This window comes from Odontesthes bonariensis, chromosome 3 (genome assembly GCF_027942865.1).
Source record: "Odontesthes bonariensis isolate fOdoBon6 chromosome 3, fOdoBon6.hap1, whole genome shotgun sequence".
Taxonomy (NCBI): domain Eukaryota; kingdom Metazoa; phylum Chordata; class Actinopteri; order Atheriniformes; family Atherinopsidae; genus Odontesthes; species Odontesthes bonariensis.
This window is the reverse complement of record NC_134508.1, coordinates 43,361,766-43,386,410: the sequence shown is the minus strand read 5'-3', so window position 1 is coordinate 43,386,410 and position 24,645 is coordinate 43,361,766. Positions and strand designations below refer to the sequence as shown.

At 41.2% G+C, this 24,645-nt stretch overlaps 1 protein-coding gene across 3 annotated transcripts in view; it reads right to left on the bottom strand.

The window, feature by feature from the left end:
* The window catches only part of iqsec1b (IQ motif and Sec7 domain ArfGEF 1b), a 313,514-nt gene that overhangs the window by 17,172 nt on the left and 271,697 nt on the right, over positions 1 to 24,645 (bottom strand). For 2 of the 3 annotated variants that reach the window (XM_075461869.1, XM_075461872.1), the window contains one exon: positions 1,183 to 1,462. In XM_075461869.1, coding sequence (XP_075317984.1) covers positions 1,183 to 1,462 — 280 coding nt within the window. Of the gene's footprint in view, positions 1 to 1,182; positions 1,463 to 8,647; positions 8,852 to 24,645 lie in introns of those variants that run through there. The other variant, XM_075461870.1, reaches the window with a different exon arrangement.

Sequence of the window (24,645 nt, the reverse complement as noted above, 5' to 3'; positions counted from 1 at the left end):
TTTTACTTTTTAGTTTTCCACCTATGGACTCACGGTGTAAAATGACACTTATCATGTTTCCCTGTTTCATGTGAGGAGGCAAGTGAACACAAAAGTGCCACCAGTAACATGACAGCCAGTGTCATTATAACAGGCAACAGCTGTCACTGCCTTCCAGGAGGTTTCAGCGTCCTTCCCACATAGATGGAGTTGTATGACCACAAGGCCAGGCTAGATTCAACAGCAGCTTGTAGTGAGATGCTATATAACGACCTTCAGATTACTAAATGTGTGTAATGGAGTATTAATTGTTATAACTAATGTTATTAATAATAGAGTGTTATTTGATTGACTGAAATTAATTAACTTTAATTTATTCTTTTTTTGGGGGGGGTTATGCTTTTAATGGACAGGAAGCAGAGAAAGGGGGAATAACGTGCAGCACAGGGCCGTCCGATGCATGGGGCGCCTGCACAACCCACTACCACCCCACTCTACCCTGAGTGTTTGATTGTGGGTTGGGGGTGTATGTTTATAAATGTTTGTATGTTTCTTATATGCAAAACTAGATAAATAAATATATATATTTATTTAACAATAAATATATTGAAAAAAAAAATGTGTGTCATATAATGAATATAATCTGAACAGAATTTACTGGTTTCAGTTTGATGTCATATCTAATAAATAATTCAGAGAGTATTTTGCTGCATTATCAGTAATCCTCCGATCGAAGGAGTTGGTGTCTTGCAGGGTTCCATTCGTTTCCTTCTCTGCTATGCGTTTCGAAACGTGCAAACCCTAAACCAATGCAAGCAGACTTTAAAATAAGCTGGGACCATGCAGTGGAACTAACACGGCTACATTGAGTCGTCCAGTTTTTCTCAGTTCCCTCCCGACCTTTGCATCAGAGCTGTGGTCCAAACTCAGGTCCACGCTTTTCTTACTTTGTGCTAATTTGATCCAGTTAGGTTTGCTTTCACACTGGACTTTATACAGGCCCAACAAACAACATCATGTGATGCCTACATCAGTTTCAACATGCTTGCAGGTGACTTTACACTGTCTGAATAAGAGTTTGAAATTGAACAGATTCAGTGTGCAAACCTCAATATGGGTGGTATGGATAAACAAAACAAAAAGCAGACATAATATGTGCATCATAACAACACAAAGTGAAGTCTGTGTGCCCCCCCCTCTCACCTGCTTGTCCTGTAGGTCAGATGAGAGCTCATAGCTCTCTGACAGTGAGCGGGAGCGCTTGATGGCCTCTTCCTCTGCCTGCTTGCGGAGGATGGACTGAGAGTGCTGGAGCTTGGGCCTGCGAGGTCGTGGGTGGCCCGGCAGAAAAATATGTCCGTAGAGCTGGCTGTCCAGGTGGTCGGGGCCGAGCCCGCCGCTGTGGGTCACTGGGATGCAACTGTAGCCGCCGCTGGGATCCACAGAGGTGCCCGCCTCGCTGCCCGGGGCATCACCTTCCACACTGCGGCACACAGACACACACAGAGCACGCTCACTTAGTGCTCGGAGTCATTGGCTGAGAGTACACACTGCTTTGTGTGTCAGCAAGGACCATGTGACAGATGGAAAAAGTGAACTTTGATACTGCTGGCAGGGTATAAATGCGCCTGAGAGAATTTATAGCAGCAGTCTGTGTGCTGCCGCTCAACTTTACACACTCTTTTTACAATGCAGAAACAACCTCAGTCCTTCCCGAACAGCCACACAACTCAAGCACTACATCTTAATTAGAAGAGATGAATTGCTGGTGAATAAATCAAAACTCGTCAAGAGCCACAAAAAAAAGCTCAACAATCACGAAAATCACCACATTATCAGCAGTTCAAGCTGAAACAGAGCGACTCAGTGTCAGGACTGAATATTAGGATCCATGCAGATGCTTGTGTGCTCAGGACAGATATGAACATGAACAGCTCATTAGATAATCAGCAGTGTTAAGTGGTGAGTACTGTCATCTGTCATCTGTTCACTTCCTCCATCACCTCTTACACGGATGGGATGTGCTGAAAGGCTTAAGATAGCCTGTCCTTTGACAGATACGTGTTAGTGAACATAATTAAGACTGTTTTACTAGAATAGAAAGAGAGGCCCTGATCTGACCGCTGTTTTCGATGTGTTCCTTACCAAGCTGTCCCTCTCTGGGACAGCAGCAGAAACACAACTGCACACCGCTATAAGCTGATATGTAGCAGATTATATTGCATGTAGACATTTCAACTGAATGTCTTTTAATCTAGAAACTGGAAGGCAGCTCCACAAATAGAACTTATGATAAAATAAAAAGTCCATTTACATCAGGAAACAAGTCCAAAATGAGAGTAAAACTGGATCACCTGCTGAAGATACACAAAGCCCTACTGTTCTGTCTTCTTCACAGATTCTTTTCACACAGCAGTACTACCCTGTTGCAAGGTGTGGCATGTTGTTTCCTCTGAACCATCTGACCCTGAATCAACAACATAAGCAATCAGTCAGAGAGAAGAATGTCTCCAATTCATCAACACCAAAGCCAGCAGAGAGGTGAGGTGACACTATCACACCGTGATGGGAGCAGGCTTTAAAAACCACGCCAACAATTCCTCAACCTCACAATCTTTGGTGATAATATGAGCTTGTCTATCTTTTTTATTTTTTAAATAAACACAATCAATATGATTTCATTTAGCTTATCATTTATATGATAGACGAAGCAAAAAGGATCAGGAAGGACATTTATCTCAAGATCATCAATCATTGTGCATAACCTTGTCAAATACTCAGACCTCTTTGGGAGAATGTGTCAAGGTAAGATAATAAAGCTGAAATAAAAGCCTCAATGGGAAAGAGATTTGAAACCCAGAACAAGCTCATAGCAGGAAACCAATGAAGCCTGTCATTGTCCTGTACGGAGAGAGTCAGAGAGCAGCAGTTTATTTTCAGTCTGTAGGCTAGCTGTGATGTATGTGTTCCAGAGAATCCAGACAAACAAGTAACAAAGAATATCAAAGTCAAAGGAAGCTACATATCATATTTTAAAGGGCCAAGCAGAAAATCTGAAAAGATTTAGAGCAAAAATGTCCTATGTGGAGATTTCCTTAGGGTCCAATGTCACTAACTGCTTGCTCTATGGGAATTGTACCGTTTCTCTGTATAAAATGATCTAAGGTGAGATGACAACTTGAGAAGGAGACTTTTTATTAACGCATTGAAAAACCTAAGTTTCTTGTTGAAGTATTATCAGCCAGAAAAGTTGGTAACTAAACAATAGCTTGGTTACTGCCCAGATTCAGAATATACAGACACCTGCCACACAAGCAAAAGTCCAGCACTGACAAATCAAATGCTACAAATGAAAAGTTCTGCTGGTAATATGGCATGGACTTCCTTATGATGCACTTTCCATCCATGTTTTGGACACAGAAGGTCAGAACATATAAGGTAAGCTCTTTCTGTTCCAAAGTAGCTTCAAGATGCTCAAATCAGTGAAAGTAGGAAAAGTTCCATGTGGACTGACTACAGAAGGAATGACAGGGGCAAGTTTCTGACATGAATAGTTGAACATGAACTGGTGACAATCACGAATCTCTTCTGTCTCAAACTGCAGCGCTCTGGTTGAAGTCTTACAGTGTCTTCTTCTCCATTTGTTTGGGAGAAATCATCCATAAACCTCCTCTTTTTAGCCTTCACTTAGAAGTGTGAATGAATATTACGGAATGTTCATTCTTTTCTTTGTATTATTTCATTCCTAACCCTAACCTTTAAGGAGTAAGAGCAAAGCAGAAAAATGAAAGGACAGTGAAGAACCAAAGCTTTACATCATAACAGGAGCAAACACAAGATCTGTTGTAGTCATTGTACTTTTTTATTTTTTTAAACCTGTCCTCTGAAAATGCAACATTTTGTGTAACAAACCAAAGTAATGTATATTTTACACATTGGGTCGAATCTTTAGGCCAAGCTAAACACAGAGATGGAGTCAACAACATAAAGTGTGTGTGATTTGGATTTAGATTAGTCTTTCCATCAGAAAATGTCCTTTCTCTAACCATAACTAGTTTTCTGAACTTGCCACATCAGTAGCAGAGCAAAGACCAAGAAAAAAATAACATTTTTCTTACGGTCCTTTTTTGTAGATTTAGCTGGTACTGACAGGCCTCGAGTTTCTATGGATTACTTTGCAATACAGTGACTCTTGAAAGATTTGCTGCCTTTCAGCCAAGTCACAGTGACGTAAGCTAAAGGCTGTCCTGGGATAAAATCTCTCATGAGAGAAAATGTCCTCGCTTACCCAGCTGGACGCTCAATGTTCAATATTGCCTTCATTCCTTCTCCTCCCTGTGCAGCCTCATCATATTTTTAATTTCAAAAGGAACTAATCTCATCAGACAGAGAGAGACAGCTCTTGAATTAGACAGAAGGTTGGGCCACTAAGAGTGCATCCTAGTGGAGTATGTTTGACTGGAAATATCTATTTGTTTGGATGAGGAAGAAGCTTAGCGTGCTAGAAATGTGGCACTCTTCCTGAAGCAAGCAGGCAGCAGCCTCCAGGAAATCATTACGAAAGCATGAAAGTCCTTCAAGCATGTTTGTGCCATTAATTAGCTTGTTATGTTGCATTAGAGTTGCTGAATAAACCCTAAAATCCACAATCAAACAAAATGAAAAAGTGCAATGAAACAAATGAACAGGCAATCAAAAAAGAAAGTCAGCCTGATTCTCCCACTGAGAGGTGGTTAAGGACAAGCTCATTTGTTCCAAAATACAAAAGACATTTTAAATGTCAACCAGCATGTCATCCAGCCTCATTAAAATGAATACCCAAACCCTCACCAGGAAATCCCATTTTAAAGCAGAGGTAGACGTACAAAAAGGGCAGGGCAGGGCTGGAGAAGTGAAAGTCCGAAGGTCACAGATATGTCACAGATATGTCAACACTGGGAACGTCACTCTGAAGCTGAGTCATTATTTCATAGATAGAGTATAGGGTTATATCCACTGCTATAAAGGAGTGCTGTTATTATATCAGAGGGAGAAGTATAAGTCACCATTTGGTTAAGACTTTTTCTTTTGGTATATAATCTCACACGTTATTTCTTAGTTCTAATGTTTCTTTTTTATACACACTCTGAGTGAAAATGTGTGTAAAGTTAAACCAGAACAAACTGAATGTTCATTTTGATGTCAATTATATACTTCTATTGGAACATAGACCCCTGGGTTGTATAAAATGCATTCATTCCACTGTTTAAAGATGGTTTATCAAATGTTTAACTGCATATCCTGCAAAAAGTCAATGTGAGATTTCTGCTTGAAAACAGGAGTGAAATATCAAAGTGGGTCAACACCATCACCCAACTACGCAGAGTGAGTAGAGCGTTGCCCTCTTGCCCCGATCTTGCCCAGATTGAGAGGTGAAAGTAGTAGATTGTTGTTTAAGATGTAAAAACAAACTGACACAGCTTCAATGCAGCTTTCATGAAAAGGAAGAAACATTGTTGAAAAGTCTGTGGGGTAAGGATAAAGTACAGCAGTAGCCATCTGCACACTCACTGAATCTGTGGATGCTAAGACAGCTAGCACAACAGAGAAACAACAACAACAAGATTAAGACCTTATCCAATTACAACTTAGTTACAACTCAGCAAGATCAATGGTAATACCAGCATCCATACACCGAATCCTTCTGTGCAAAAATGCATCCCACCCCAACTGGATTGTATCCCACATATCTAGATGCTTACTGTAATGTCTTCGAAGGCAGTGATACACATCCTTACTGGAATGAGTTGGTGTGTCCAAACCTTTGACTGATACTCCATGGTGGCATGTTAAGAGAGATGTGCTCACCAAATGTAGTGAAGCTGTACATTCTCATTAATGTAACTGTTTATTTACGAGCTGTTTTACAGAGGTTAAATTGATATGTCCAGTCCAGAGTCCAGACTAAACATGGAGAAGCAGCATTTAGCTGTTATGCTGCAAACAAGTGGAACAAACTGCCAGTGGAGATTAAACTTTCACCAAATGGAGACATTTTTAAATCCAGGTTAAAGACATTTCTGTTCTCATGTGTCTATGCATGAAATCTGCATGATATCTTTGAATTTATCTGGACTGTTGCTTGTTTTTAAATTCATTTAAATTATTTTATTTGTTTCTCTTTATATTCTTTTATCTAATTTAATGCTTCTTCCACTCCCTGCTGCAATGCTTTTATTTTATGTAAAGCACTTTGAATTGTTTGTACATGAAATGTGCTATGTAAATAAGTTTGATTTGATTTGATTTGATTTGATTTGATATGTGTGGGGTTGGTGAAACTGATGATGAGGGTTTAGCAGATATTTTTCTGGAATGTCTAATTAAAACAGGATGCATCCTCAAAATAAATGATAACAGACACCGTGATTATACTGTCATTGTTTTAACGATGTGACAAAGCAAGCAATGTACATGAATATGTATGTGTACATTGTAAAAGGGTCACATTTAAGACTGCAGAGCACTCGGTAGAGGCTGGTGGTTGACAGGCACTAGCTTTTCATGCTTTTGTATAGACACTCAACACAAAGTAAAAGAATCATATAATTTGGGTTTGTTTATTTCAACAGGAACTTCCATTATCAAGTATGTCTACTGCAAGAGTGCCCTTGTTGCAATTTTAATATCCAGTATATCGTAGCAGCCACAGACTGCAGTGACAGCCAAGTCAACAGTAGGTGGCGGAAGTGTACCCTATGATTTGCTGCTAAGTAGAAAAGAGGAAGATGAACCATTTTAGCAGCTGATCCAGCCAGCTTTGGAAGGTCAGTTATCAAAGCAGTAGGCTATTTATCAGGTGGTCAGCATTGGTATGATTGTTACCAGATTAGAAATGTTGATGCCCAGCCGAAGGACTACTAATCCGGGGGGGCTCTCATGTTTAGAGATGCTAGTAATTGCTCTCGCCATACTAATGCACAACTGAGACAACAGATGATCTGATGAATAGCTGTGTTGGATGCACGAGTTACCACCCAGATAAAATGAATATTTACCTTTTCATTTGCCATTGTTCAGTTACCACTGCTGGCTTGTCATTGGTCAAATCGATAGCTGGCTTCGTTAGTAGCTGTCCCCCTACTACAAGTAGCCTATATCATGGATGGTGCTCTTTTACTGCACCAGCCATGAAGGGTTTTCGAGTAGTTCCAGTTTTGTTTTGTAATGAAGCATTAAAGACATTAAAGATTAAGAAGTTATTAGACTGAATAAGACAAACCCTGGCAGCAAAACCATAGCACTTTGTTCATTAGACCCTCTCAGTATTGCTAACAGGCACTTCAATTCTTCCACTCTAAAACTGTCATCCCCTGAACCAAGTTGACATCACCTGAATGATGTGGCACAAGTCATTTTCCTTAGACTTAACACTTTCGCAGTTAGAATCATCTCAAAACCACTTTCACAGTTTCACTTCAGTTTGGTATTTGAAGGTTGCTATAGAACAGGGGTCTTCAACGTTTTTCAGGCCAGGGACCCCCAAACTGATGGAGAGTTGGACCAGGGACCCCCCTACTATTTATATGGCATGCAATTGTGTTTTATATTTAACGGGGCCTAGTGCCGTGTATAAACATAGCTACTCTGTTATTGTACATTCAACACTAAGCTATTCAAATAATACACAGGTTAATATATTCATGTTTTTATTTTAAACATGTGCAAGGTACAGGGTAGCCGTGCCACTGCCATTTATAAACAAACATCTTGCATACAACACTGAGCTATTCAAATAATCCACAGATTTTAAATTTAAACATGCATGTAGATGGGACAATGAATCCTCAAACCATCTGTGGATGGCACATGTTTGCACACAATTTGTGAGAAAAAACTGTTTGAAAAAAAAAAGAAAAAAGAAATATTAAAAAATGTCTAAACAACCAAAGATTTCGCGACCCCCCTGCTGTACCTCCGCGGACCCCCTGTTGAAGACCTCTGCTATAGAGGAAACATGCATGCCATTGTTTTAGGAGTGAACACTTTACACTGGTTTTACCAAATGTTTCTAACAATTACACACACATATATTGTAAGGTCTGCGCCTCACCCTTCCTGCCCGTGTCATTAAAGGTTTTCAATTAAATAAACCCACAAAATGCTGAGGCACCACCATGACAGTGCATGAATTGCTAGCTGGCGGTGCAGGTGATGTGAGGACAGCTCCAGTATCAACACCTCCCATGAAAAGGTCCTGCCTCTGCTGCTCAGTGGCCTCTGCAAGTTGCCTGTTCTCACTGTGTTCTGGTGCAGTGATGAATTCATTGAACTGCCCCCCACAAACAGTCGGTTTCCTCTGGTTCTTAAGTTTTGCTCCCTATGCAAACTGACTGTTAATTACTGAATGAGTTGAGGGGGAATAGCAAAATCACCACTTACACAAAGTGGGTCCCTTCATCAACTTCTGTATCTTGGCACAAAATCCACTACATTAAAGGCAATTAATCCAATAAGCAGTAACAGCAGTTCTGTTGGACATGAATAAATGCTTTCTCAACCGAGCTTGGCAGCTGTCCTCCAATAAAGGACCAAGCATTAGTGAAATGTTAAACTTGCAGCACAAGATAATTCAGTGCCAAATCAGAGACTAAGAACATGTCTACAGTACCAGCACATGTACACTTACTAGCCGTCAAAATCCAGCTCCAGCAAAGACTGTGTCCTGTCTGAGGTACACTTTAGACACCACATGTTGCCCTCTGAGCCCCTACACCATACCCTTAACCCCTGTGATCTCTGTTACTCCATTCCTGGGATGAATGTGGTGTTCCCTGGCTGCTGGCGCTGTATCCTGACAGGGAAACGCTCCCCTCTCCTTGGACACCTCTCTAGCTCTGGCCTTCCTGCAGAGAGTTTTGAGGAGGGGCATTCAGAGGAAGAGGGAGGGAATTCCTCCAGAGGAAACTGGGTCGTGTGGCTGTGGGAGTACTGTTGTCCCACAGAGCTGAAGGGTCTCAAACAGGATGGGACATTAAATACGAAGAAAAAATTTGAAGGGAGAGCGCAAGCCTTATTAATAGAAAGAGAATGGCGTAAAAGGATGGGGCCTGGGGAAACCCCTGGATGTACTGATTTAGCTGCTGTGGATGTGGAGCTACAGCTGCAGTAATGTGAGCTTTACCTCTGTATGAATGCCTTCAGATGTCAGTCTTCAGCTTCATATGGAAGACATATGCTGCATCTGATTATCACAGCTTCACCAGTGCTGATCAAAGGCCTAAGAGGCACGCATAACATGATGCTATCATGACTGTGGTCTTCCAAATGGCACTGCATAACAAGCAACAGCTGGATGGCCAGCTGACCCGCCAAACTGTCCTTTAAAGAAACATCCAAGTTAAAAGGGAATGTTTGACTCCCGCCTGCTCCCATCATTGTGCTGATGATTCCGCTCCTGTTCCCACCCCTGCCTCGTCCCAAAAAGCAAAGCAATGAGTGGGTGCTCCATTTCTGTATTCTGACATCATTGCCCAAACAATGGGCGTGTATCAAGTGGACTAAAGATTTTATCGACCCAGTAAAGCACTGTGAGAACAGAGCTAATAGCAGTAGTTTGGGTAGGAATCTACAGGGCCTTCTGCATATACATGTTTTGCTCAAATGTGCCTCAAAAAACTTCTTAATGGCTCAGTGTAATGTGGAAAATAATCCTGATTATAGTATATAATAGGTACAAATAAAGAGGGAGTTAAAACTGAATGAGCAACCACAGAGTTTAAGAAAAAGGAGCAAAATGTTTCCCATATGGTGAAGGTTCATCTGGAGTGCAACAGAGAGACACACTGACGACGTGGAGTTCATCATAGCAACGGTATAGAGAGTTATGATGATCTCTCAGAGGACAAAAAAACATATGACCTCCTGTTTGGGAGGAGTAAATCTGAACAATACTACCTGTGGTGCTGAAAGAAAGCTCGATGAGCACCGGAGAATCGAAAGTTGAAAGCCTTAAAAAAAAGCTTTACAGAGAAAACAAACCTGCAAACAACCTGACAATCCTGCAAAGTCTCCATCATTAGCTTGTTCAATAGACACTAATAGACACCCTGTAGATTTTTATTTCTTTTATTTTTTATTTATTTATTTCTTTTTAATCATTTTATTTTCTTCTTGTGATTTTATGTAGCTGTGAAGCACTTTGAATTGCCTTGTGTATGAATTGTGCTCTATAAATAAAATTGCCTTGCCTAACGTAAGTGTTCAGCTAAGCCCAACAGTATAAGAGCCAGCCTTAAGCATTTAAGCTGAAGGTAAAGCAGCAGCAGTGAACACTACATCTGTTAGGATGCAGAGGAACAGTTCGAGACAGCTGCTTTTTATCGGACTCTGTTCTCTTTCTTATCTCTGTCTTGAGAGGGATCAGTCAAACAGTGCCGTAGTTCGAAGAGACATCCTCCACATTTACCTCAGAGCTGAAAACTGTGCCATATGCTCTGAAACTATTAGAAAATGATTCATTATGGTTTTGTTATTGCCAGTGTGTGACACTATACTAGAAAAGGTTAACCTCCCTGTTGGACACATCTGCCTAACAGAGTTAACTGTTGATGAATAAAGTGTTTGACGATACAGTATTTTCTCCAGTCAGTTCAACCCTACCTTGCTCCAAGTATCTCAAATGTGGACTACCACTCCACTGACTACTATTAACTATCCTATAAGCTTAACATCTATTCAAGCTAATGCAAACGTTTTTATTTTAAACGTCAAGCTAAGCAACTGTTCTCATTTTTCCAGTATTTTAAGCAGTGTTTTAACATCTTTGTTTGCTCGAATAGCTACCCAATTTCTCCCAACAAGTTGAGCAAATCGTTCCCATTCCAGGATGTCTGATAATGGTTTATCCGACATGTGCTCTTTGGCGGGCTGCACGGTGGTGTGGTGGTTAGCACCGTTGCCTCACAGCAAAAAGGTTCCAGATTCAACTCCCAGCTGGGGCCTTTCTGTGTGCAGTCTGCATGTTCTCCCTGGGTATGTGTGGGTTCTCTCCGGGTACTCTGTCCAAAAACATGCATGTTAGGTCCATTGGTGATTCTAAAATTGTCCTTAGGAGTGAGTGTGTGTGGTTGTTTGTCTGGTTTGTCTCTGTGTGGCCCTGTGATGGACTGGCGGCCTGACTTTTTGTTTTGACTCCGGTCATTGACAGGCATCATACAGCTGATGATTACTGATGATGATGAACCACCAAGAAAAGCCTAAAATACCAAAAACTGCTTTGCCTGTCTTTAACTCTATCACTGTATCGTTTTATCACTTTTTCACCAATCGAAATGCAACTTCTTTAAGAGCTGTGGCAACCTTATCATTAGTGTAGCCTGTAGCTAGTTGAAGGAAAGCTGAGCACATTCCAGGCGACTGCGGGTGCAGAGTCCAGCTGCTTCAATGAAGCTACCTAAACCTTTATGGAACCGCTGACTTGGTAGTCCTGGGAAAATTGGATTGTTGGCCTTGTATTTAGAAGAAGTTTTAATAACGTGGTCACACTCCTGAAAGTGATATCCTACAAACGATTCCGGTCACCAGTCTTATTTGTTTGGTTGTATTATCTTTACATTCAGCTCCGGCGATAGCGCAGCTACATCTTGGGTAAAGAATCAGTGCTTTACATCTACAAAAGCTACATTTTTATCATAATCTTCATCACTCAATGCATTTGTCATACAGGCTATTGTCAATCCAACACAACTGGCTGCTGGCTTTGCCACACCACATCACTTTGCATCAAGTTCCCAGTTTCACCTTTGAGATATGTGCGCAGAATCACAACACCTGAAAAAGACAGGCTGTTCTCTGTGTGACTGGAGTAACTCAAATATTTTTGAGCTATGTTTCAACCGACATTAATGCGAGTCAAACAGTTGATGTGAGGATGTGACGTCATTAGCTAAATGCAGCCTTTCTTTGAATAAGGCTGCATCCACAATCACAACCAACTTACTGCTGACTACTGCACAAAGACAGCTAATGTAGCGCACTACTGCACATTTATGTACACAGGCTATATTTCTATATTTTTATATCTCTATATTATTTAAGAATCCTGTTATAATATTGTTTTTGCATGCTTATTTTATCTTATCTTCTATTATATTTGGACATCCAGGGCGGGCAACAAAGCAAAGAATTTCATTGTACAGGGAAACACGTTTCTAACTGCACATATGGTAATAAACCTTTGAATCTTGAATTAACCAAATGACATGTCTGTATGCATGTTACTGCACTGATGCTTCCCTGCTGGTTATTAGCTTTCAGTCCGACTCAAAAAGCCACAACAGAATTCATAAAACACACTGCTGCTTCGAGAATAGCTGAACAATTCTGAGCAAGTGTCTTCAAAGTGAGTTTGCTGCGAGACAGCTTTACACTGAGTCTCTCTTTTAGGGGCTTGTGTTACAGACACACCTGTCACACTCTGGACTCTGAAGTGGAAACAGCAGCAACTGTCATACTAATCCCCATAAAGGGTGTCATAGCTCTGGTCCAACTCCAACTAACCACAAGTTGAGATCTCAATCCAATTCTTCAAACCCTTTAAACTCCTTCCACAATGAACAAACCATGTGACCCTCCACTGCCCACATCTTTCTGCATGCAGGTTCTACACGAAGGACACCATGAGAGGGGCTCTCATTTGGAGGGGCCAAAAATAGAGTCATTGATAGACACTGCTTTTTCTGCTTCGCTTGGTAAGTAAATTGAGCAATCTGTGTGAGTCGGGGAGCTGGAGACAAATGTGTCTGCACGTCCAGTCCTCCAGGTGCTAGAGTTTGTGACTGAAAACAACAGCACTGATTGGAAACACAGGGAGACTGCAGGAATTCAAAACGGAAACACTTGGAGGAGAGACATTTTTAACAAGGCGCTCTGATAAGTATGCAGATATGAAAAGCTTTACGATGAGATAAGAGCAAAACAATCGATTCCAGTGGGCGCGAATGACGTCACCACGCAGCGTTGCGTGACGAGTCCAGTGCAGCCAGCAGTCAACAGTAAACATGGCGCGCAAGCGGTACAAACGCTCGAAAGTTTGGTTACACATCCCTAAAAAAGACGACAACAGGGCAACTTGCAAAGTGAATATTTCACCAAAGGGAGGAAATACTACCAACATGCAATAACTATGAATGAATGAATGAACATGTGCAAAGTAAGTGTGAGTTAGGCCTGTTATGGTGTTAAGGTTTTCTCAGAAGAGAAAAGTCTTGAGGTTCTTGAAAGTATATAGAGATGCTCCTCCTGTGATAGCAAACGGAGGCCAGTGGCAGATTACTTCCCTGTGAGGGACACAGTAGTGGAGAAGAAGCACACGTTTGAAGGATTGTGTTGGAATAGCTGGGTATTGACCCTGATGTCCCTCTGTAGGTGAGAATTAGTGACTTGATTTGATTGGGCACCCAGTGAAGTTCAATGAGTAGTAAATTGACTTAGGCCCTTTTTAGCTGATTGAACACCAGTCATGCTGCCATGTTCTGGACCATATGGATCTCTGTGCATGCTGGGAGTCCTGCAGTGCTGCATAATCATTTACATCAAATGCTGTCCAGACATATTTGAATTGTAACCCTAATCCTAAATCCTAGTAGTCCAAATTTAGTTTTTCATGAATGTATAAGTTAAGATTTCAAAACAGGGTATAAAACGGTGCCTGATCACTTGAATACAAACCTAGAAGTAAACCACAAATATTTTTCCAAGTTCTGGATTTGTATCCATGTGCCTGACAGCAAATGCACTTAAGAGGTTTCCCTCTTTGGGCCTATTTGGGAAGCAGATAATTTTTCTTTTGTGGTGCGAGACTGTGATAAAATGCAGCTCCTCGGACCTACGGACCCTGGAGAAGACTCTATTCTGACTTTATTTTGAACTAGTCTGATAGATTCCAAAACCACTTCTCCCATACTCTTTCCTGCCTTTGGATTGGTGGAGGGGGCTCTGTCTGACCATTTCTGTACTTCTTCCAGAACCAGTGATTCCCTATTCAGAACTGCTCGTTTTTCCCTTTTATTTGATTCACAACTATTTGCGTAAATTCTCATGTTAACAATGAAACAGTAAGACTTGCTCTGCCTTTAATTGTGGCTATACTTTGAATTAGAATAAACATCTCTAACCGTAATATAATCAGACAACAATCCTAAAGTTCAGAAGAAATGGGAAGCAGAGTGCTCTTCGTTTCATCGTATTGACATGTTTCTGGACGAGTGCTCAGAGTTCAGAGATCCGAGTGTTCTGTCGTGGTACAACCGTCTTAAAGGGATATGCCACCCCCAGGCCAAATTAAGTGTATCCCCGCATTCCCGAGACATAAATAAGTGTGTGGGAGCATTTTCCTGGCGACCCAGGCATTGTCCGAATCTCACAGCACTGACCACTGCTTGGTTGCACGCCAGGAAAACGCTCCCACACACTTATTTATGTCTCGGAAATGCGGGGATACACTTAATTTGGCCTGGGGGTGGCATATCCCTTTAAAGGAACAGAACAACACACCTTTGGCTAATGTGTGCTCATGTTGGTGCGGACCCACATTTAAGTTTTACTCTGATGTCGGCACCAAAGTCGCTTTGACACTTTTTAGGATCTGCAGCGAAATCTTTCAACTGGACTTTAACAGTAGAATCTGGTTCTCAATAAGTTTAGGACACATTTTATTAGATCCAGGGATCCGTGTACTGGTGTAATTCCATCTTCAGTGTTAAAACAGGGTTTCCTGTTCTCATTGGTTAATCTTTACACCCTCACATAACATCTAAACATCAAATCTGATTTCACTGGAATTCTAACCAGCTCATCCCCACATCGAGTTTATATATAAATATATACATATTTTTTTTTTTACAAAAACTACAAAGAGTATAATCAACTCTTTATACTCTATGTAGTGTAGCACAGTATTACAGTGGTCACCTTCCAATGTGACCATTCACGACAGTTAAGACAGATCCTAACCTGAGTGTACATGCTGTGCACAATGCAAATGTTTCAGGAGAAATACGTTAGTGAATGGGATTTTGGGCTAGTTTTACAGCATTTGCTGTCGCTTGAAATATGATGTTATAATGGTCCTAATTCCTTCTGCAATCCACTTAACTTTAATTACGAGCTAGTGCTAAGCGTACACAAACAGACACGCTGCGTATTTAGGTGGATTCCTAAAGGCTTTTTTCCATCACCTTACAGTAACTTGAAACAGAGACTGAAACTGAAACATGTTTTTACAAGTGCTAGCACATTTATAATTATCTCTTGAGCAAGTGTCATGTCCTGTTTATGGACACCGGTGAAATAAGTTTATAGTGACAGGGAAACAAACTGCTCTTATGCGTTGACTAAGCCCCCGTTGCATCACACACACTCCAAACTGAGTGTGGCAAAGGCAGGGTCCAGCAGGCAGGCTGGGTCTCTAAAGCTGTTTGGCTGCCATTCGGCCCTTTAATCCCTAGGCTCAGAACCCACCCACGTGTGGCCTTCAGAGGGACGCGGTGGCCCTGCCCTCTCAGCCTCAAGCCTCCACACCAGAGAAGCAGAAAGAGGGAGGATTAACTTAGAGCAGCAGTGGCTCTCATAATGCACATGCTCCTTGCTCTGGACATAGAACACGTAGCACAAATCACTTACTTAAAGACAAAAACCATCCATATGCAAGCATCTGCACATTTTATGAGTCCACTAAATGAAATCATACATCCACGCGACATAAAGCCTGCAAGCTGTGGAGTCAGAGCTGGCAGACGAAAACACAGTGGATGCTTTGTTGATGAACATATGGCACAGAATCTGTTCAATGTTTATGCAGAGCTGTTGCTACTCCTCTGACCACGGTGCAATTATTTATTCCATCTGTGATAATCCTCCTTCTGTGCAGCTTCTTCCATCCTGATTCTGATCTGCCCATCAGCTCCAGTTCCAAACCCGCAGTATTCTAGTGAGAAGCAAACACTGGGCAGGATGGTGAAGAACAGGCAGGCAGTGTTCAACAAAACGGCAAGGCATGTTGGACATTTCCAAAAGGTTGATCTGGAATAGATTTTTTTAAACAACTCTGATTACCCAGGGTTAATAACTTAATACTAACTTCACTATTTGTCTTTGCAACCTGGAAGTTTGACATGAGCCTGTCTGACTGGGTCATGCTCCTGTATACTCACTAAATACGGTGTTAGGAATGTTGTCCAAAATGACTACAAACAAAACTCAAGTCCTAATGAATCAGATGTATCCTTTAGGTAATCCTGGTAGATTTAATCTCAGTTAAGAGTAAACAAGGTAGAGCTGTGGGCCAGACTCAAGAGTCCCTCCCTGACAGAAATGCCTTTGTGCTGTTTGCTTTTACTCTCTGTATTTAGCTTCCACAGCAGGGCTGATGCCTATCTCCAGTGCATGTTATTTTTTGGTCTGAGCAGCATGCAGACGGTCCTCACACTCTGATGCTATCTGATGACTCGTGACAGGAAGCATTTTTCAGATTTCCTCCATAGATGCAGCGTGATGCTACGTCATCTGATGCAGTATCTGGGACTTTTTCCATAAAGTTCAACAAGTCCAGATGTGCCAGATGTGCCTGTGCTTCACACCAGCGGCAGATCCAGACGTGTTCGGTTTGCAGCGAATACAAATGAAATTCACAGTCATTTAGAGCTGAGGCGCTGCTGGTCGAGCTACTGCTTCATTAGTGTTAATAAGCATTTTGCTGTTCAAGGAGGAGGAGCTCTGGCTGAGTGTGCCCTGGACACAGGCTATGTGTGAAGAGAAGGCAAAAAAAAAAAATAAAGAAGAGAATGGAAAAGACAAGCAAGCAGACAACACAGGTTACTGAATCTGTGAGGAACACACAGTCTATGGTATGGCCATAAAAATACACAACCTCCTCTGTGTTGGTTCGCCCAGATCAAATTAGCTTTGTAATCTTCTATCCATCCATCCATCCATTTTCTATACCCGCTTAATCCGTCGGTCGGGTTGCGGGGGGGCTGGAGCCTATCCCAGCGGGTGAGAGGCGGGGTACACCCTGGACAGGCCGCCAGTCCATCACAGGGCCACACAGAGACAGACAACCACACACACTCACTCCTCAGGACAATTCTAGAGACACCAACAAACCTAACACGCATGTTTTTGGACAGTGGGAGGAAGCCGGAGTACCCGGAGAGAAGCCACGCATACACGGGGAGAACATGCAGACTCCACACAGAAAGGCCCCAGCCGGGAGTTGGCTTCGTAATCCTAACTACAGAAAATATTTATTGTGTATCATCCTCAACATTTTTGAATACTTACAATAAAGTTCTTGTTGAAAATCAGCAAAATTGTGTCATTTTAAAACAAGCCATTATCTCAGAGGGAAACAGCTGAGTGTGACAGGCCATACTGTCACTTTATCCCTGCTTTTTTACTGCGCTCCACTTTCCAGGCATAAGCTGCCCTTCTGTATTAAATTTCAACAGCTGCCTTCACATACCAATACAACTGTGCATTTTGTGGGGTTGCAGTGATGATTTTACAGTTGCACAGTTAAAGGAGCTACATTTAAACGATCAACGAGTTTGATTGGTGAGGCATTTTACCAGAAAGCATCTTTATAGGCACTTGGATATATTGCTTTGATAGAATTTTCCTTATTTCTATTCTTTCATATATTGGATAGATGAGCTAACATCTGCAAAAATAGCTGGTACAGCACCAGGTCTGTTGGCCCCTCTGACAAACCTCCCGGCACTATAGGTACATCGAACTACCTGTGTGAAATTAAATTAAATTCCAGGAGGAGTGAGGTGGAGTCGATTCTTCCACATTTTAATTTCCCTTAATGATCCACACATGTCTGTGAACAACTGCCTCCTCTATTTTTTTTTCCATCTTTTTGCTGTTCAACTCGGCAAACGTACACCCTCTAGGGGCCAATTATATCTCAGTTAGCAAACACATCACAAATGAATACACCTAAATCACTCAATTCAATTTTCAAAAGTAGGAGGTTGTTTAACTTACATCTAATCAAGAAACTTAGTTTTGTCCTATATGATGACCTGAGTGTGATGTCCCAGCTTATATCACCAACAACAACACAGTTCACCGACTTATAGACTGACCAGGCCAAAGGCAAACCGGGGAGGGAAGGGAGAAACCAAACTAAGGCCCCCAGAGGGCCTCCGCTTCCCTTCCCTTCTGTATGTCCCCTCTCTGCCATCCATTGCTCATCACTGGCACCAAGTGGGCAGTGCAATTGCCAAAGTGACTGATGGGCAAAGGCCTGTGTCGTCCGCTCTAAGCATGGCTTCGCCTGCTGCTTTCAAGGGCATTTTCTCCACATGTGAGAGTCGGTTCAGGAGCTCAGGAGCAGCAGCTGTACATCATGTGCTCCAAAGTATAGGACTGAAAATGTAAGGTGTATGTCATCTAAGAAAAGGAAGGAATGAAACCTGTCTGGTTCAGGTCGAACAGGAGGGCCCCTCAAATGTCACAAAAAAGGAAACTCTTTAGATGAACAAAGAACAATAAATAAGCTTTCCTTTTACAACCAGAAAATACTTTTTCTATGAAGTCAAAGTCAGTTTTAATGTCAATTCTGCCATATGTACAGGACATACAGAGGACTGAGATTCTGTTTGAAACACATGTAGTAGTACTTGCAAGCTGTTAAAAGGAAGGACAAAGAAGATGCCAAGGTTTCAAAACAAACCAAGTCGAGCCGCAGGAAGATAAGGAACTTACCTGCATTGAAAAGAAATGCAAGTGAAGTAGCTCCAGACCTGTCTCAACCTCGCACAACCTGACTACAGCTGTTCATGGACATTTCCAGGCAGATTTCCAGAGGTATTGACGGCATGAGCCTTCGCTTTCACACTGATGGACTCCCAGAGAAGCACAGCGCTGGTTCTGGTTAGAATGACTAGTAGGCACCACCCTGCCTGATTCTCCCCCCGCCAGCTCCTGTCCCGCCCCTCTCTCTGTGTTAGAGAACACACACACACACACACGCACACACACACACACACACACGCACGCACACACACACACACACGCACGCACACACACACACACACACGCACGCACACACACACACACACACACACACACACACACGCACGCACGCACACGCACACACACGCACACACACACACACACACACACACACACACACACACACGCACACACGCACACACACACACACGCACACACACGCACACACACAGAAGCTCTGTCTGTACGCTCTGGGCACTGTTGATGTTGGCATCTGCAATAAAGGCTGCCTTTCTCTGTCCTGCACGATCCCTTCCCTTCCTGCTGGATTTTTCACCTCTGTCAAGGAGAGCTGCAAGGCTGCAATGGAAGAAAGGTTGTGTGGCGGCTGTGTGCGCCTGCCTGTCAGGGGAAAGGAGCGGCAGCCTGGTGTGACACACTTGATTACCCTGACTGATTTCAGATCATTTTTTTGCTTCCATGCTGATAAAAAACATTACGCTGCGTTCTCTTCTATAATCATCCCTTCCAGTTGTACATTGGTTTTGCTTTCACTCATCCGACACCAGGTAGCCCTCTCTTTTATTTAGTGGAAAACATGCTATTACATAACCAGTCTTAAAAGCAGCACATGACACCTAGGGCCTCCAAGGTCTCTTCATGTCATTTGACACCATGGATGAACCAAAAGAAATGAGGTAGTAGATAGCGCAGGGCACTCCCACTGAGGAAACAAATATAGCTCAGAATAAACTGAACTGCAAATGAACAAGAGAGACGAGTACTCTTTCTCATTTTCAACAAGGCTGGTTTACAAGCCAGATAAGAGGCAGATTTGGGCCTAATTGGGGCTACTTTTGGCACTTATTGCTCTGTTATGGTGCTGGCGAGTTTTGTGTGAATCAGAAAGAAGGCTCGAACTTGGGTTCTAATAATGATATCAATAACAATAATATGCAGTCTTAGGCTGAGTTCAGGCAGCCACACTCAGTCTGAGTCACTGCTGTCAGTCAAGGCCAAATGTGGGCCAGACAGGTGTGTGGGCTGTGTTTGGGTCAAACATTCTTTGCCTTCTGTGCTATGACAGGCACGTGATCCTTACATTACCAAGAGTTTGTTATCCTTTCTTAATCTGTACTGTACTCATTTTTAAATAGGGTGGTTTCCTTAAAGTGATGATTATTGTTTTCTTCCCACTGACTTCTACCCAGTATGACATTTATTTTTTATTTTAGGGCTTATTTGTGGCCTTAACTTTACTGGACAGGTCTGTTTATACAGTAGTGATATAGTAAGAATGAACTAAAACAAATTCTCATTTATTAAAGAATGAAATATACTACTTTTTCACTTTAGATGGCCAGTGTGTTTTGTTGATAGCTACTTTACTTCCACTCCCCTTAGGTGTCTGTAAATCCTCCACAACTTCAACGCACATCTTTAACACGTGTTGTAAAAGAAAACCACTGAAGCTTAAGATTAACAGATGGGCAGCTCAACAGTTTGAAGGGATTTATTGAGCATTCAGCAGCAGCTAGCTTAGCCTCTGTGACTGTGCAGGACCCTCCAGGAACCATGGCGACAGCTGTAGTGGCTCCTAACCTCTACCACACAGTGGTAATAACAGAACTGAATGCCAAGAGCTGATCTGTTGTCTGGACTGTCTGTCCAGCAAAAAAATGCTTCATCCAGTTAAACCTCAAATTATTTTGTAAGCCGTTTGTGTTTTTCCAAGGTTGAAATAAATTCATGACGACAAATAAGCAATTTCATAGTGATAAACAGCATGGTTCCTGTAACAAACTATGACCTGTCCGAGAGAAAATAACTCCAACTGCATCCAAGAGCCTGAAAGGAATAAGTACGAGTCGGTAGCCTAGCTGATACCATATATCATGTCTTAAGTGTTCAGAGGAAGAAGCAGCAATGATGAGGAGGACTCAGGTAAACCTTCAACATGAAATCCAACAAAAGACGAGCAGCTATGTTCAGTTGAAGTGGCTAAAAAACAATCAACACTTGCCCAGCACAAAATGGCAAATGAGGAATGGTGGGGAGTAACTAAAGAACTAAAGAACAGATAAAGTGACAGGCATTTCTCCCAAAAGCTGATTCTTTGGACAGAAAATGACTACAGGTAAATGATAGATAGATAGATAGATAGATAGATAGATAGATAGATAGATAGATAGATAGATAGATAGATAGATAGATAGATAGATAGATAGATAGATAGATAGATAGATAGATAGATAGATAGATAGATAGATAGATAGATAGATAGATAGATAGATAGATAGATAGATAGATAGATAGATAGATAGATAGATAGATAGATAGATAGATAGATAGATAGATAGATAGATAGATAGATAGATAGATAGATAGATAGATAGATAGATAGATAGATAGATAGATAGATAGATAGATAGATAGATAGATAGATAGATAGATAGATAGATAGATAGATAGATAGATAGATAGATAGATAGATAGATAGATAGATAGATAGATAGATAGATAGATAGATAGATAGATAGATAGATAGATAGATAGATAGATAGATAGATAGATAGATAGATAGATAGATAGATAGATAGATAGATAGATAGATAGATAGATAGATAGATAGATAGATAGATAGATAGATAGATAGATAGATAGATAGATAGATAGATAGATAGATAGATAGATAGATAGATAGATAGATAGATAGATAGATAGATAGATAGATAGATAGATAGATAGATAGATAGATAGATAGATAGATACTTTATTGATCCCGAAGGAAATTCAAGCATCCAGTAGCAGACATAATAAAGCAATAAAAATGTTTATACAACAATAAACACTTTAAAAACAATCTAAGAATTAAAAAAACTGTTTAAAAATATAAAATATAAAGTGACCATATAAATGCTTAGCTTAAACGTTTGATACAGATGTTAGGAGATTATCTAGTATATGTGTGATGTTGCTTGTTCTGAAGAGTAAAGTGGAAGAAAATAATAAACTCTAATAGTATATCACTACAAAACCCTTCTGCCCAGAAACATTGTAATAAATGAGTTTGGAAACCATCACATAATCTCCATAGTTACACATAAAACTAATGCTACACCCCAGTCACACGACTCAATACAAAAATAGTTCTCTACCATATGTTAAATCAATCTGTACTATTTACTGCAGATACATTTGCTGATGCAGGCTAAGAAATGGCCACTTTAAATCATGCATGGCCACATCAAACAGTTGTTTAGCCAGTAAAGGCAACATTTCCATTTCAAATGTATCTTGCCAAGCGCACTCGGTCCTGTAGGTTCGTGTAACATTTGTAATTAGACTAATTGTGAGCCCTATCTGGCAAATCTGTCAATATTAGTCTTTATTAGCAGCCAAAGCAGGTCCAAAGTACAACTCATGCATATCAACACAATACACTGCAAGCTATGGTAACTGGGGCAGTGACTGTTAAAGCTATTCAAGATAACAAATGCTGAAAAGGTATATTTGAGCCCTGTTCCAAGGCTCGGCCAAGCAGTGGTCAAACAGGGCCCACTAAAAATACAAACTGTCTGCCTCATTGTATCCTTTGCAGTTAGAGCTTGAGATGAAAAGACCTTTGGTTGACTCTTCTGTCCCCTGGAGATCAATTTTCCTCATCTTGAACACTTCCTCTTCACATATGACCTCTGCAGACCCTTTGAATCAGCACTTCCTTGACAGATCCTGAGACTGAGGGGCCCTCCTGCTTCACCGTCCGTAAAGCAGACAACTTGTCTCAGCCTGCTACGCTATGATGTTTAAAAATAAATGTCTTCGAAATATCTAAAAGACGAGCAGACATCCAGGGTGGTGTTCAAACATGCAAGGCACGCTGGTGTGATTCAGCATAAGCGTTACCAAGAAAGAACAGTAAATGCACTGGTGTAATAGGGTGTGAGAGGTCTAATGTGTGAAAGCTGCTGCTAAGTGCTTTAGTTTAATTCATCTGACGATGATTTTTATGATGACTGAACTGGTGACAGATCTGTGCAGTATGTTCCTGATCTGTATTAATGTAGCGGTGTTAACTTAAATCATTCATGTGTCAGTGTGGCAAAAAAAAAAAAAACCTAAAAGACCTCTAATATAAAGTCTCAGCACGGTTAAAAAGATTAGTTTTATGTCTTGGATGAATACTCAGATCTCAGCAATTTTCCATTCCAGTGAAATATGATTTGGACAGTCAGCAGCAGTTATTTCCCTAAGCTAAAAAAGATATGGTTGTCATGAAGAGGAAGTATTTGTAATTGTTTCTAAGGAGGAAAGGGTGAACACTAGGCTACTACATGTAAAAAAAGAACGGGAGGGAACATTTTTGAGCATTGTTTCAGGCATTCTTTTTTTAAGAAACTACATTTTAAGGTCATATTTTTAAGCCTTTACACATCAACATCTCTCAAGCCATGTGAGCACTGCATGTTCTTACCAACTATTTGTGAATCCCAGTTTAAAAAGTGGCGACTGCAGTGCCAAAGCTATTTTCTGAGGATGTCAACTAGTGTGTCAGCCTGACTCCAACAGCAATAACTCCTCCAACACAGTAATGTCTGCTGAGGTGATAAAAACTGCTTCTGAATATCTGCCGTGCAGGCAACCCAATGGCCTGGCAGACCCTGCTGATTTCAACTTAAACTGCTAAGTTGGACCATTCCTTCCCACTGTGTCTCCCTTCCTATCCTGAGGTTACCTATTCACCAAAAACAATGACGTCTTCCTTTCAGCCACATTACATTTTCACAAACTGTACAGAATTGGGGCTGCTGAAATTTGCTATGCATCTAATAAGGAATTCAAGAAATAATTTCCTCATCAGCTTTATTCTCTTTTAAACTCTGCTGCATAGTTTTGACAGCACATCTGTATGCGCCAAGGTCAAAACGAACAAAAATACATCTTATATCACAGCTGCTCTCCGCTCGCTTTCTTATAAACAAAGTCATCTAATAAATCCTAAAGATGTGCTGGCAGACCTCTCTAACTTCCTTTTAGCACCTGGTACAGCACAGTTCGACCCACATCTGGAACTGCAAACACCTGTATCGTCCTAATGCATCTGCATTTGTTGAATGAATGGTAGTTACACCTTTTTCTGGTGCAAGAGTGAGACATAGTCCTTTTAAACACATTCATATCCAACACTGGCCATCTCATGGCAGTTTACAAAGTCGGCAAGCAACTGCACACAAACCAATCCGACTGAAATCAATACAAGCCGACTGATAGCTAGCTCCAAAAATGTGCATGTCGTCTGGGCGACTTTTTAATGAGATTTGTGAGTTAAAGGTTTTTAAGTAACTTAAAAGTAAATTTTGTCTAAAATAAAATAGCTTCTTATTACAATTTGCTATTAATATCCATTAGTTATTTAGATCCTTTGCAAATTTGAAGACATAAATCAAAGTTCTTAGACCCAAAAGAACTTGTAACTATTTGTTGTGGTTGGTCAAGCTGCACAGTCAGTTGGGTGGGCAATTATTGCTGTTGGAAAGTTAAAAAGCCCCCCCCCCCCATTTTTTAAAAACAATAACTTTGTCAATTCAAAGCTGACCGGATGTTCGACATTTGTAAAACAATCTCTACTGCTTGTTGGCATGCAGTGTCATTATTTGTCCG